Source organism: Macaca mulatta, chromosome 7 (genome assembly GCF_049350105.2).
Source record: "Macaca mulatta isolate MMU2019108-1 chromosome 7, T2T-MMU8v2.0, whole genome shotgun sequence".
Classification (NCBI taxonomy): Eukaryota; Metazoa; Chordata; class Mammalia; order Primates; family Cercopithecidae; genus Macaca; species Macaca mulatta.
The window spans coordinates 97,308,656-97,319,943 of NC_133412.1; the positions used below are offsets into that span (position 1 = coordinate 97,308,656).

The window sequence follows — 11,288 nt, forward strand, 5'->3', positions numbered from 1 at the left end:
ATTCAATTCACTTCCCACAAAGAGGTCCGACTCCTCCACTTCCGTTATGCTGAGCACCGGCTGAGTCGCGGAAACCCAGCTCTGGCAATGTAGGTTCCCCACGCCGGGAGTTCCCAAGTTGGGTTGGAGAACTCAAGCTTCGGGCATTCAGTGGCCAGCTCGGCTTTCTAAAGGACCGTGCCCTTAACCGCGGGGCTGGAGTTCCTATATCCAGACCAAAACCTCCAACTACATGATCCTTTTTCTTAACAAATTTTATTTTGATAATTGTAAAAAGAAAAATCAGGACCAAAACTAAAGGCAACTTAAAAATTTCAAATATATACTCCTTATGTAATAGAGATTTATAATTTCCAGGCCCTCTCTGGGGAAGGAAGGCCCAAAGGGCAAAGGGGAAGGCAACAATGCCATCACACAATTCAGTCAATCAGAAGAGAAGCTGGTAGGAGAGCTCAAGGAGGCATGAAGAAAGGGAGAGAACAGCAATACTTCTGCCACACAGAACTCAGTCCATCTTGAGGTTAACATAGATATACCGGATGAACTTTAGGGAAGAAAAAAAGGAGATGGTGCCCAGCATGAGGAAGAAGACATAACCAGTGAGTAAGGAGTAGCCAAAGAACTCTACTGTCTGTACTGCCCCAGACATGTTGGAGCGCCGGGCATAATAGAAAACTGAGTAGAGAAAGATGAAGAGGCCAGTGGAGCCAACACTCAGCACAGATCGCCACCACCAGCGGTAATCCTCCCCAGACAACTGGAAGTAGGTGAGTGCAATGGAGATGCAAGCCCCCACACTCAGCAGGATGGCGAAGACAAAGAAGAGGATGCCGTACAAAGTGTACTGCTCCCGACCCCATACTGTGGCAAAGATGTAGTACAGCTCTACAGAGATGGCACTGTGAAGAAAAGAGATGATACACAGCATTAAAGGGCTGTGCACAGTGGCTGGGCTGAAATCCAGCCCCCACCCTCTCCCATGTTGCTGGGTCATTGTGAAAAGTGAGTTCACTCCACTCTCTGCCCCAGATCTCCTGGCTTCATGGGGATTTTTTGCCTATGATTAGCTGCTCTCACTTCAAGAATATCTTCCCTAATAGATTGAGGGCAGGGATCTTATCCATTTTACTTTCCACTTCATTCTTTGCCTGGCACAAAGAGGTATTCAACAAAGTAAATGGATCATCAAATGGGCTTTAAACCCCACATGATGTCCACAGACACTAAAGTCAGAAACCAGGAAGGTGAAGGGGGAGATGTCTCTGGAGGCCCTTATAAGTGAGACATTCTTATATCTGAACTGATTCAAGCTCAGTCCTGCTTGGAGATAGGAGGAACCATTTAATGATCTCTGAATGGTACCACTGAACCAGGGATCAGCAGGTTGGGTTAGGGTACTGGATGAGTAGGGACAGGAAAAGTTGAGGTCAGGAACCTGAGAGTGATAGCCATGGAATAAAGGGAGGATACCTGAAAGGCAGGAAGCCTCCAACAGTCATGTGGATGACAGTAGACTTGTACCAGGGCTGGGGTGGAATCTCCCGGGCGATGTTCTTGGTGCGACAGGGTGCATCAAAGGGGCTGGCGTTGTTCTTCCCGAAGATGCCTCCAATGACAGTGAGGGGAAAGCCCACCAGCAGCCAAACCGTCAGAAGCAGCAGGATGGTTGTGGCTGGCAGAGCCTGTGTCGAACCATTGGCCCAGTGCACTGAGTTCACCACACTCCACGTCAGGAAGAAAGGCACTGCAGGGATGGCCCCCGGAGGGAGGGTCAACACTAGGAGCTACATCTCTAAGGGTACCCACTTATATCCAGGACCAAAAGGGGAGGGGGGGTGAAGCAGCCTGCCACTCTTAACAGCAGACTCATGCTCCTGGATGTCCCTACAGAGTCAACTGCCTTCACTTCCACCCTTTCAGATCCCGTTACTCTTTTTTTTTTTTTTTTTTTTTTGAGACAGAGTCTCACTCTGTTGCCCAGGCTGGAGTGCAGTGGCACGATCTCCGCTCACTGCAAGCTCTGCCTCCCGGGTTCACGCCATTCTCCTGCCTTAGCCTCCCGAGTAGCTGGGATTACAGGCATGTGCCACCACACCCGGCTAATTTTTTTGTATTTTTAATAGAGACGGGGTTTCACCGTGTTAGCCAGGATGGTCTCCATCTCCTGACCTCTTGATCCACCCACCTCAGCCTCCCAAAGTGCTGGGATCACAGGCCTGAGCCACCGTGCCTGGCCTCTTTGCTCTTAATCTTACCACCACCACCCCCCATCCCGGTGTCATTAAGGATCCAGTTAGCTACTACATAATCTGAGAGTAACACAAATCCACCTGCCTCCAGGGGCCTGTCTTGCCTTGGAGTTGGTAATTCCTAGCATGAGACATTTCTTTGGATTAAGGCCCTGTTTTCAGAAAGCCTTGGTTCAAATATAAATGTGATGGGATATAAATCAGACACATAGGATTGGGAACAAAAAGGGTTCAGAACAGGGACTACTACTGCCTTTGAAAGGGCAATCTGGTTTGAAAGCTTAGAGTGGGCCCACCTTCAAAATAAAAATTAAAGGGTGTTACTTTAGTGTAATGGGTGAGAATACAAGTCAGACTGCTGAAACCTGGTTCACTACTTTTTAGGAGTGTAATCTCAGACAAGTTACTTAAGCAGCCTTTAGTTCAGTTTCCTCATCTGTGGAATGGAAATATTACCTACTTCACACAGTTATTGCTGAGTGCTTACCACACTGCCTAGGACATATTATTTATTTTTATTTTTTTGAGACAGAGTCTCGCTTTGTCACCCAGGCTGGAGTGCAGTGGCGCCATCTCAGCTCACTGCAAGCTCTGCCTCCCGGGTTCACGCCGTTCTCCTGCCTCAGCCTCCCGAGTAGCTGGGACTACAGGTGCCTGCCACCACGCCCGGCTAATGTTTATTTTTGTATTTTTAGTAGAGACAGGGTTTCACCTTGTTAACCAGGATGGTCTCGATCTCCTGACCTCGTGATCTGCCCACCATCGGCCTCCCAAAGTGCTGGGATTACAGGCGTGAGCCGCCGCGCCCAGCGAGGGCTTTATAATGTTAAACTATTCAAAAGAAGTGCATTCTTGTCTTTTTTGGTTTTCTTGTTTCTTTTACAATATTCCTTCCCTTCAAGCCTCATCCTGACTCTATCCCAAGTTCTATGATGTGTTCTTTTTTTTTTTGAGACAGTCTCACTCTGTCACCCCAGCTAGAGTGCAGTGGTGCAATCATGGCTCACTGTAGCCTCAACCTCCCAGGCTCCCTAGACTCAAGCAATCCTCCTGCCTCAGCCTCCCAAGTAGCTGGAATTACAGATGTAAACCACCATGCCCAGCTAATTTTTTGTTATAGAGACAGGGTCTCACTATGTTGCCTAGGCTTGTCTCAAACTTTTGGACTCAAGTGGTCCTCTGGCCTCGGTCTCCCAAAGTGCTAGGATTACAGGTGTGAGCTACTGTGCCCAGCCACAATGTATTCTTAATTCCTAAGTCCAGAAAGGCCCACCAGGGAAAGGAATGTCCTCACCAGAGAAGAGACTGGTGGTGAGAATGATGTTCCACACCCAACGCTCGCCTCCAATCTGCCGGTAGAAGTGGCTGGACACGTAGCCAGAGATGCAGCAGGTCAGGGCATACAACAAGATGGCTGCCGAGTTAATGGCCCCATGACGGTGCACATTGAACATGCCCAGCAGTGCCATGACAATAATGCCTGCAGGATGGTAGTGGAAAGCCCATGTTAGGCCTTACCTGTGTCTCTTCTAGCAATTTCAGAGGAATCAGCCCCCCTTCTCCCAGACCCAGGGCCTCCAGCAAAACAATCTCCCCCAGTTTTGCTATCCAGAAAATCTACAATAGAATACGCGCATCCTTGCTAGGGCCACCTTATCCCTTAGGTCTGCCCCTCTGGATAGAAGATCCACAGACCTTTTCTGAACAAACTCCATACCTAGTTCTACCCCATGAGATAAATCCCCAATTCATTTTTATCACCTCACCAGTGCCAAGGGCCAGGAACTGGGCGCCCACGCCAAGCACAGCACAGAGCAGACCACGGTATGGGGGGAAGCGGAAGACATCTGTATGGATAATTTTCCAGCCATTGTCACCTTGGTCAAAGTCATCACCAGAACCTGCAGAGGTGGTCTCCTCATCTAAGTTGTACCGAGCCAGGTCATTCCGAAGCACACGCATTAGAATGACAGCCACAAAACCCACCAGTAAAAACACAAGCACCATGGAGTTGATGATGGACAACCAATGGATTTCCAGTGTTCGAGGAAAGAAACCACCATCATCACCACGGCGCCTGTCACTCCGACGCTCTACTGAAGTCTCAGACCAGCGCACGCTATAAGTGTGGGTAAGGCCTAGGAACTCATCAGGTCGTAACCCATCCAAGCTGTGGGGCTTGACGTCCCGCACTGAAACATTGGCAAATATAATTCGGTCTCCATGAAATTCTAGGTGGAAGTCCAAATGGGTCCAGAGTCCTATCTTGTGGCTGTGTGGCAAGAAGCCGCTCTCCTCCATGTAGCCCACAAAGCCCCGGATTGGCAAGTCATCTACCACAAATTCAAAGTAGTACAGTTCTTCGATGGCCTGGCGCAGCTGCTCCACCTATAAAGAGCAAGTCAGGAGTTGGTCACACAAGACCTCCCCAGGCAGAGAGTTAGAGCAAAGTTTCTCACCTTCAGCACTACTGATATTTTGGGGTGGACAGTTCTTTTTTTTCGAGATGGAGTCTTGCTCTGTCACCCAGGCTGGAGTGCAGTGGTGCAATCTCGGTTTACTGCAGTCTCTGCCTCCTGGGTTCAAGCAATTCTGCCCCAGCCTCCCGAGTAGCTGGGATTACAGGTACCCACCACCACACCCAGCTCATTTTTGTATTTTGAATAGAGACAAGTTTCACCATGTTGGCCAGGCTGGTCTCAAACTCCTGACCTCATGATCCGCCCACCTCAGCCTCCCAAAGTGCTGGGATTGGCCAGGTGCGGTGGCTCATGCCTGTAATCCCAGCACTTTGGGAGGCCAAGGCACACAAGGTCAGGAGATGGAGACCATACTGGCTGACACGGTGAAACCCCGTTTCTACTAAAAATACAAAAAATTAGCCGGGCATGGTGGCGGGCACCTGTAGTCCCAGCTACTCGGGAGGCTGAGGCAGGAGAATGGCACGAACCCAGAAGGTGGAGCTTGTCATAGTGGGGTTGTCCCATGCACTGTAGGATGTAGCTTTCCTGGCCTCTTCCCATTACATGCTGGTAGTACCCCCAGCTGTAACAATAAAAAATGTCTCCAGACATTGCTAAATGTTCCTTGGGGAACAAAAGTGTTCCCTGTTGACAATCACTGGATTAGACTCCAGTATGTTGAGATTCTCCAAAAGAAAGAGCAAGTATGACTTGACAGGAGAGTGGGAAGGTGTAAGGAAGTCTGGAGTGGACTAAGAAGTACCAGGATTCACTAAAGAAAAAGCATGACAGGGAAGGTTAGGTAGAGACTACAGGAAAACAGTTAAGAAACAGCCAAGAGGTAGGCATGGAAGGAAACAGAAATATGTAGGACTGATAGTTGGGACCTCATGACCAACAGAGAAGCTTGCAGTAAGAAACCCTGGGCTCTGATATCAGTTCTGCAATTCACTGTCAATGTAATCTTGAAAAAAGTAACTTCTAAGCAAGTTCGTAACTTAGTCAACTGAATTAGAATAGCATCACCTACCCTGCCTGCCACACTGGGTTGTATTGTAGTTAGAATCAAATCAAACAATTTCCATAAAAGTACCCTGAACCATATATGTAAGGCACTGTTAGTCTCTGGGAAGGAGGGCTACATGATAGCCAATGTGGAGAGGCTGACCTGTGCAGAACTGAGCTGCATGTGGCACAGAATTCTCTTCTCCACGTTTTCCCGAAAGCGGATCTCATACAAAGACTCAGCCATTCGGTCCCCATCCAGCACTTCACCCAGGCTAAGGCTTTTGTGACGTATCTTCTCAGGGCAGCAAACTGGAAGCTGATAGTAGTGGTAAGTTTCCTGAGGGTTATGGTAGGGTCCCACTTTGTTGACATATAGAATAACAGGGTCGCCGGCCTTGTAGTGTGTCACGCCTTCCACCCCTGGCCCATGGCCTGTGCCCAGCAACAGTATCAGGATTGGCAACCACTGGCAGCTCCAACTTCGAGGGTTCCCTATGACTGTCATCCTTAAGGCAGTGGAACCTGTTTGGGGGAATCCTGAGGTTACAGAAACCAGGGAGGTTACAGAAACCCCAGGTCAGGTGCCTCGAACTGAGGTCCCCTGGCTCCACTTGCTCCCATTGACCCCCTCCCCGCCCCCACCCTACCCCGCCTCTCTCTATCCCAAAGACCCCGCTCCACTTCAGCTCTCTCATCCTCCCAACCTGGGGTTCATCCCTCCCGCAGCCCGTCCGGCCCGGGGCCTCTATTTCGCGCCCTGGCCCGTTTCCATGACAACGCCGCGCGGTCTCGCACCTCGGGTCCCTTCCCGCCATAGCCCCGAGGTCCTCACCGCGCGGGAAGGGCTGGCCGAGGCGGCGCCAGCGGCCTCCGCGGCCCCGTAGCTGCCCTTGGGCTCCTGCCGGGGTCTCTACCAGAGCGGCGCGGTAGCGGCGGGTTGGAGAGGACCTGCCAACCGACCTCCACGGGGTTGCCCGCTGCTGCGCCTGACAGCTGCAGCTGCGGCTACACCGCGCTGGACACAGCTCTGGCTTACTCAAGAACTCCCCGCTGCGCCTTCTCCATCTGGAGGCCCGGCCCAGCTCCGGCGACCCCGTGAGGCTCGGCTCGCCCCGCCCGTCCTGGGCAAGGCGGGGGTCCTCCCGGCGATCGGCAGCGCGGCCCAGGACACGTCAGTCTTACCACTTCCGCCCTCAGCGGCGGGGACCTCAGCCTGGCGGAAAGCTCGTTGCATTGAATGTAGAGGGCCTTAGACGCTGCAGCCCCTGGGGACCCCTTCGCGACGGCTTCCCGGGGAGGGGGCTGAGGCCTGGCAGCCAGGACCCTGACGCCCCTTCGGGAGAGGAGTGGCATCTAGGCCGCTCGCTTGCTCCGGGAAAGATTTGGGGTTTGAGAGCTCTTGGCCAGGAGGCTCGCCCTGGCCGAGGCCCGAGAGGTGTACCCGCAGGCAAGAGCCTAGCGAGGGCCGGGGAGATGGAGCGCAGGCGGCGGCTTTGTTCGAGGCACTTGCCGGCTGAACCACCAGCTGCTGAGCCCTGCGAGGCGGTTCGTGGCCCCCCAACTGGGGAAGGGGCTCTGGGCATCTGTCCCATGCAAGGGTCCCACCGTCTGAATCTCACCTCACTCCTCTCCCACCTGTCACGAATGGCCCGCGCCAAAGTAATAAATATGTAATAGGAATGTCTTCCAGAGGCTATGCTGGAGACTTCCCTGGCCGCACAGTGAGCGTTCAGTGCCCCACCATAAGCAAGCCGAAACCCGGTCTGGCGCAGAGGCGCCCAAGGAGAGAGGGTGTCTGTCCTTTCACTCTCTGAGTTGGGCAGCCTGACACGGTTATTGTTAATTGGTAAAGTATCTCGCGGTCCGTTAGTCTTCTTCTATGTTTTTGTTCTTATTTATCACTGTGTATGTCTTTGGGCTTCTCTTAACTTTCTATGGCAAATTATTTTGAAAAAGTTTACTCTTGGTTTATCTCAGCGATTTTAAAGGGGATCTGCCGTCTAGGGAGTTCCCCTTGAAAATTGGACCTTTGAGTAGTGACTTCTGTTTTGCCACCTGGGAGCAACGTGTAAGGAAGTGGACTTAAGGTTCTCTCTCTCCAGGGGAAGAAGCACAGTGGAAAAATCACAAATGACTTCTGGCCTGAAAAGCCCTTAATTTACCTGCTTCTACAATTACTGCCCTTTATGACCCAGTTCATCTCCCTGCAGACATAGGTGAGGGTCAAAGAAGTAGATGGTGGAGTTTTTTAGACAATCAGTGAATTTTGTAATTAGAAAAAGAACTGAGGTCGGGCACAGTGGGCTCACACCTGTAATCCAAGTGTGTCCGAAATTGGTGGGTTCTTGGTCTCACTGACTTCAAGAAGGAAGCCGTGGACCCTCACATTGAGTGTTACAGTTCTTAAAGATGGTGTGTCCGGAGTTTATTCCTTCAGACGTTCAGATGTGTCTGGAGCTTCTTCCTTCTGGCGGGTTGGTGGTCTTGCTGTCAGGAGTGAAGCTGTAGACCTTCGTGGTGAGTGTTACGGCTCTTAAAGGAAGTGCCTCAGGAGTTGTTTGTTCTTCCCGGTGGGTTTGTAGTCTTGCTGGCTTCAGGAATGAAGCTGCAGACCTTCGCCTTGAGTGTTACAGCTCATGGCAGCATGGACCCAGAGTGAGCAGCAGCAAGATTTATTACAGAGTGAAAGAACAAAACCTCCACAGGGTGGAAGGGGACCCCCGCGGGTTGCCACTGCTGGCTCGGGCAGCCTGCTTTTATTCCCTTATCTGGCCCCACCCACATCCTGCTGATGGTCCATTTTACAGAGAGCTGATTGGTCCGATTTGACAGAGTGCTGATTGGTACGTTTACAATCCTTGAGCTAGACACAGGGTCACAGAGTGCTAGTTAGCTAGATACAGTGTTAGCTAGATACAGAGTACCAATTGGTATGTTTACAAACTTTGAGCTAGACACAGAGTACTGATTGGTGTATTTACAAACCTTGAGCTAGACACAGAGTGCCAATTGGTGCATTTACAATCCTTGAGCTAGACACAGAGTCAGAGTGCTAGTCCTCCAAGTCTCCATTCGGTTAGCTAGATACACAGTACCAATTGGTGTATTCACAAACCCTGAGCTAGACACAGAGTGCTGACTAGTGCACATACGATCCTCCAGCTAGATATAAAAGTTCTCTACTTTTTTAAAATCAGGATTCTCAGGAGAGGGGTTACCTGGTCATCAGCATTTTTTCTTTTTTTTAAAGCAAGCACTGAGGCCGGGCTCAGTGGCTCACACCTGTAATCCCAGCGCTTTAGGAAGCCGAGGTGGGTGGATCACCTGAGGTCAGGAGTTCGAGACCAGCCCGGCCAACATGGTGAAACCACGTCTCTACTAAAAATACAAAACAATTAGCCGGGCATGGTGGCTCATGCCTATAATCCCAGCTACTTGGGAGGCTGAGGCAGGAGAATCGCTTGAACCCGGGAGGCGGAGGTTGCGGTGATCTGAGACTGTACCATTGCACTCCAGTCTGGGCAACAAGAACCAAACTCTGTCTCAAAAAAATAAGCACTGATTTTGTTTTCGTTGTTTTTTTTTTTTTTTTTTTTTTTTTTTTTGAGACAGAGTCTCGCTCTGTCTCCCAGGCTGGAGTGCAGTGGCGCAATCTCAGCTCACTGCAAGCTCCACCTCCCAGGTTCATGCCATTCTCCTGCCTCAGCCTCCCAAGTAGCTGGGACTACAGGCGCCCGGACCACGCCTGGCTAATTTTTTTGTATTTTTTAGTAGAGACAGGGTTTCACCGTGTTAGCCAGGATGGTCTTGATCTCCTGACCTCGTAATCGGCCTGCTTCAGCCTCCCAAAGTGCTGAGATTACAGGCGTGAGCCACCACGACCGGCCAGCACTGATTGTGATGTATACCCAGATTATATGAGCATACAAGGTAAAGTCAAAATAGCCTGGCATATGAGACCGCTCAGACCTGGATCCTAATTACTTCTCGAGGTACATTCCCCTTCTGGAACCCTATCCTGTATTCAAATAGAAATACTGAATATCATATTCTCTCAAGCCTACAAGCCTCATATTGTTCCTCCTGCCTAAACCACCCAATCTCCTATTCCCTACTTATCCTTTTTTTTTTTTTGAGACGGAGTCTTGCTCTGTCGCCTAGGCTGGAGTGCAGTGGCGTGATCTCGGCTCACTGCAAGCTTGGCCTCCTGGGTTCACGCCATTCTCCCGCCTCAGCCTCCCAAGTGGCTGGGAGTACAGATGCCCACCACCACGCCCGACTAATTTTTGTTTTTGTATTTTCTGTAGAGACAGGGTTTCACAGTGTTAGCCAGGATGGTCTCCATCTCCTGAACTTGTGATCCGCCCGCCTCCACCTCCCAAAGTGCTGGGATTACAGGTGTGAGCCACCACACTTGGCCTTTTTTTTTTTTTTTTTTTTTTTTGAGACAGAGTCTCACTGTCAACCAGGCTGGAGTGCAGTGGTGTGATCTCAGCTCACTGCAGCCTCCACCTCCCAAGTTCAAGTGATTCTTCTGCCCCAGCCTCCAGAGTAGCTGGGACTACAGGTGCGCACTACCACGCCTGGCTAATTTTTGTATTTTTTAGTAGAGACGAGGTTTCACCATATTGGCCAGGCTGGTCTCGAACTCCTGACTTTGTGATCCGCCCACCTCAACCTCCCAAAGTGCTGGGATTACAGGTGTAAGCCACTGCACTCGGCCTTATCCTTTTTTTTTTTTTTTTTTTTGAACAGTGCAAATCTCTATAAAGCCTTCCCTTACATCTCCTGCCAGGTTTGTTTATAGCATATCTCACTGTACGGTTATTTTACTTCTTATGTGTCTGTCTCCCTTGCTAATTTCAAACTCCTCACAGGAAGACTGTAATTTATTCATCTCTGTTTCTTCAGGGCCTAGCAGTGTTTTTGTATATATTAGGCAGCTTAATACATGACATGATCCTTGCATGAACTGGTTTACCCCCTGTAGATGATGAGAGACTAGAGTTGCCACCAAGTTACCTATCCAGGGGCCAGCCTGTGGGATCAGATGGGCAGCATTGGGTGGGCCCCCTTACCATGGTGTGCCCTGGAAAACTGCTCATCTTGCTAAATTGAGGATGTAGAGCTGGTTTCCAGCAGAACTTTGGAACCATCCTGCCAGCAAGGTCAGACTGTCAATAAATAGGAATTTATTGCTGGCCTGTGGCATGATCTGTTCTTGAAGTATTTGTTCTGTTCTGGAGGATGGAAGATATAAGAATTTGGATTCTTCCCTTGTTCTTTCCTCTGCCCCTCTGTCCCCCGCTGATATAGTTGGGATAGTTATCCCTGCCCGAATCTCATGTTGAAATGTAATCTCCAATGCTGTAGGTAGGTCCTGGTGGGAGGTTTTTGGATCATGGGGGGACCCCTCATGGTTTGGTGTAGTATTCACCCTATGAGTTATCGCAAGATCTGGTTGTTTAAAAGTGTGTGGCACCTCCCCCACAACTCTGTCTCACACTCCCATTCTCACCCTGTGACGTCCCTGCTTTCCCCTTCACCTTCCGTTTTGATTGTAAGCTTT

The 11,288-nt window shown here is 50.3% G+C and overlaps 1 protein-coding gene across 9 annotated transcripts; it reads right to left on the reverse strand.

Moving 5' to 3' along the window:
* Window positions 1-239: 239 nt before the first annotated feature.
* TM9SF1 (transmembrane 9 superfamily member 1) lies at window positions 240-7,487 on the reverse strand. 9 transcript variants are annotated; one of them, XM_077938529.1, is made up of 6 exons: window positions 7,339-7,487; window positions 5,880-6,241; window positions 4,016-4,637; window positions 3,544-3,729; window positions 1,471-1,744; window positions 240-899 (listed from the first exon to the last, which is right to left on the reverse strand). In XM_077938529.1, exons 2-6 carry the CDS (start codon window positions 6,222-6,224, stop codon window positions 506-508), a joined length of 1,821 nt encoding a protein of 606 aa, XP_077794655.1. In that variant the 5' UTR covers window positions 6,225-6,241; window positions 7,339-7,487; the 3' UTR covers window positions 240-505. The 9 variants fall into 9 exon arrangements, with proteins under 9 accessions (XP_077794655.1, XP_028706341.1, XP_077794656.1 ...); XM_028850508.2 differs by lacking the exon at window positions 7,339-7,487 and adding an exon at window positions 6,756-6,935; XM_077938530.1 differs by lacking the exon at window positions 7,339-7,487 and adding an exon at window positions 6,552-6,647 and having other exon boundaries at window positions 5,880-6,035.
* Window positions 7,488-11,288: the final 3,801 nt, after the last annotated feature.

Excerpts from the sequence above, each read along its gene's own strand:
- TM9SF1 (XM_077938529.1), bottom strand. The coding sequence starts at position 6,224 with ATGACAGTCATAGGGAACCCTCGAAGTTGGAGCTGCCAGTGGTTGCCA. Across the intron at positions 4,638-5,879 it reads TGCAGCTCAGTTCTGCACAG|GTGGAGCAGCTGCGCCAGGC; the intron begins GTCAGCCTCTCC and ends TGCTCTTTATAG. Across the intron at positions 1,745-3,543 it reads CACCACCAGTCTCTTCTCTG|TGCCTTTCTTCCTGACGTGG; the intron begins GTGAGGACATTC and ends CCATCCCTGCAG.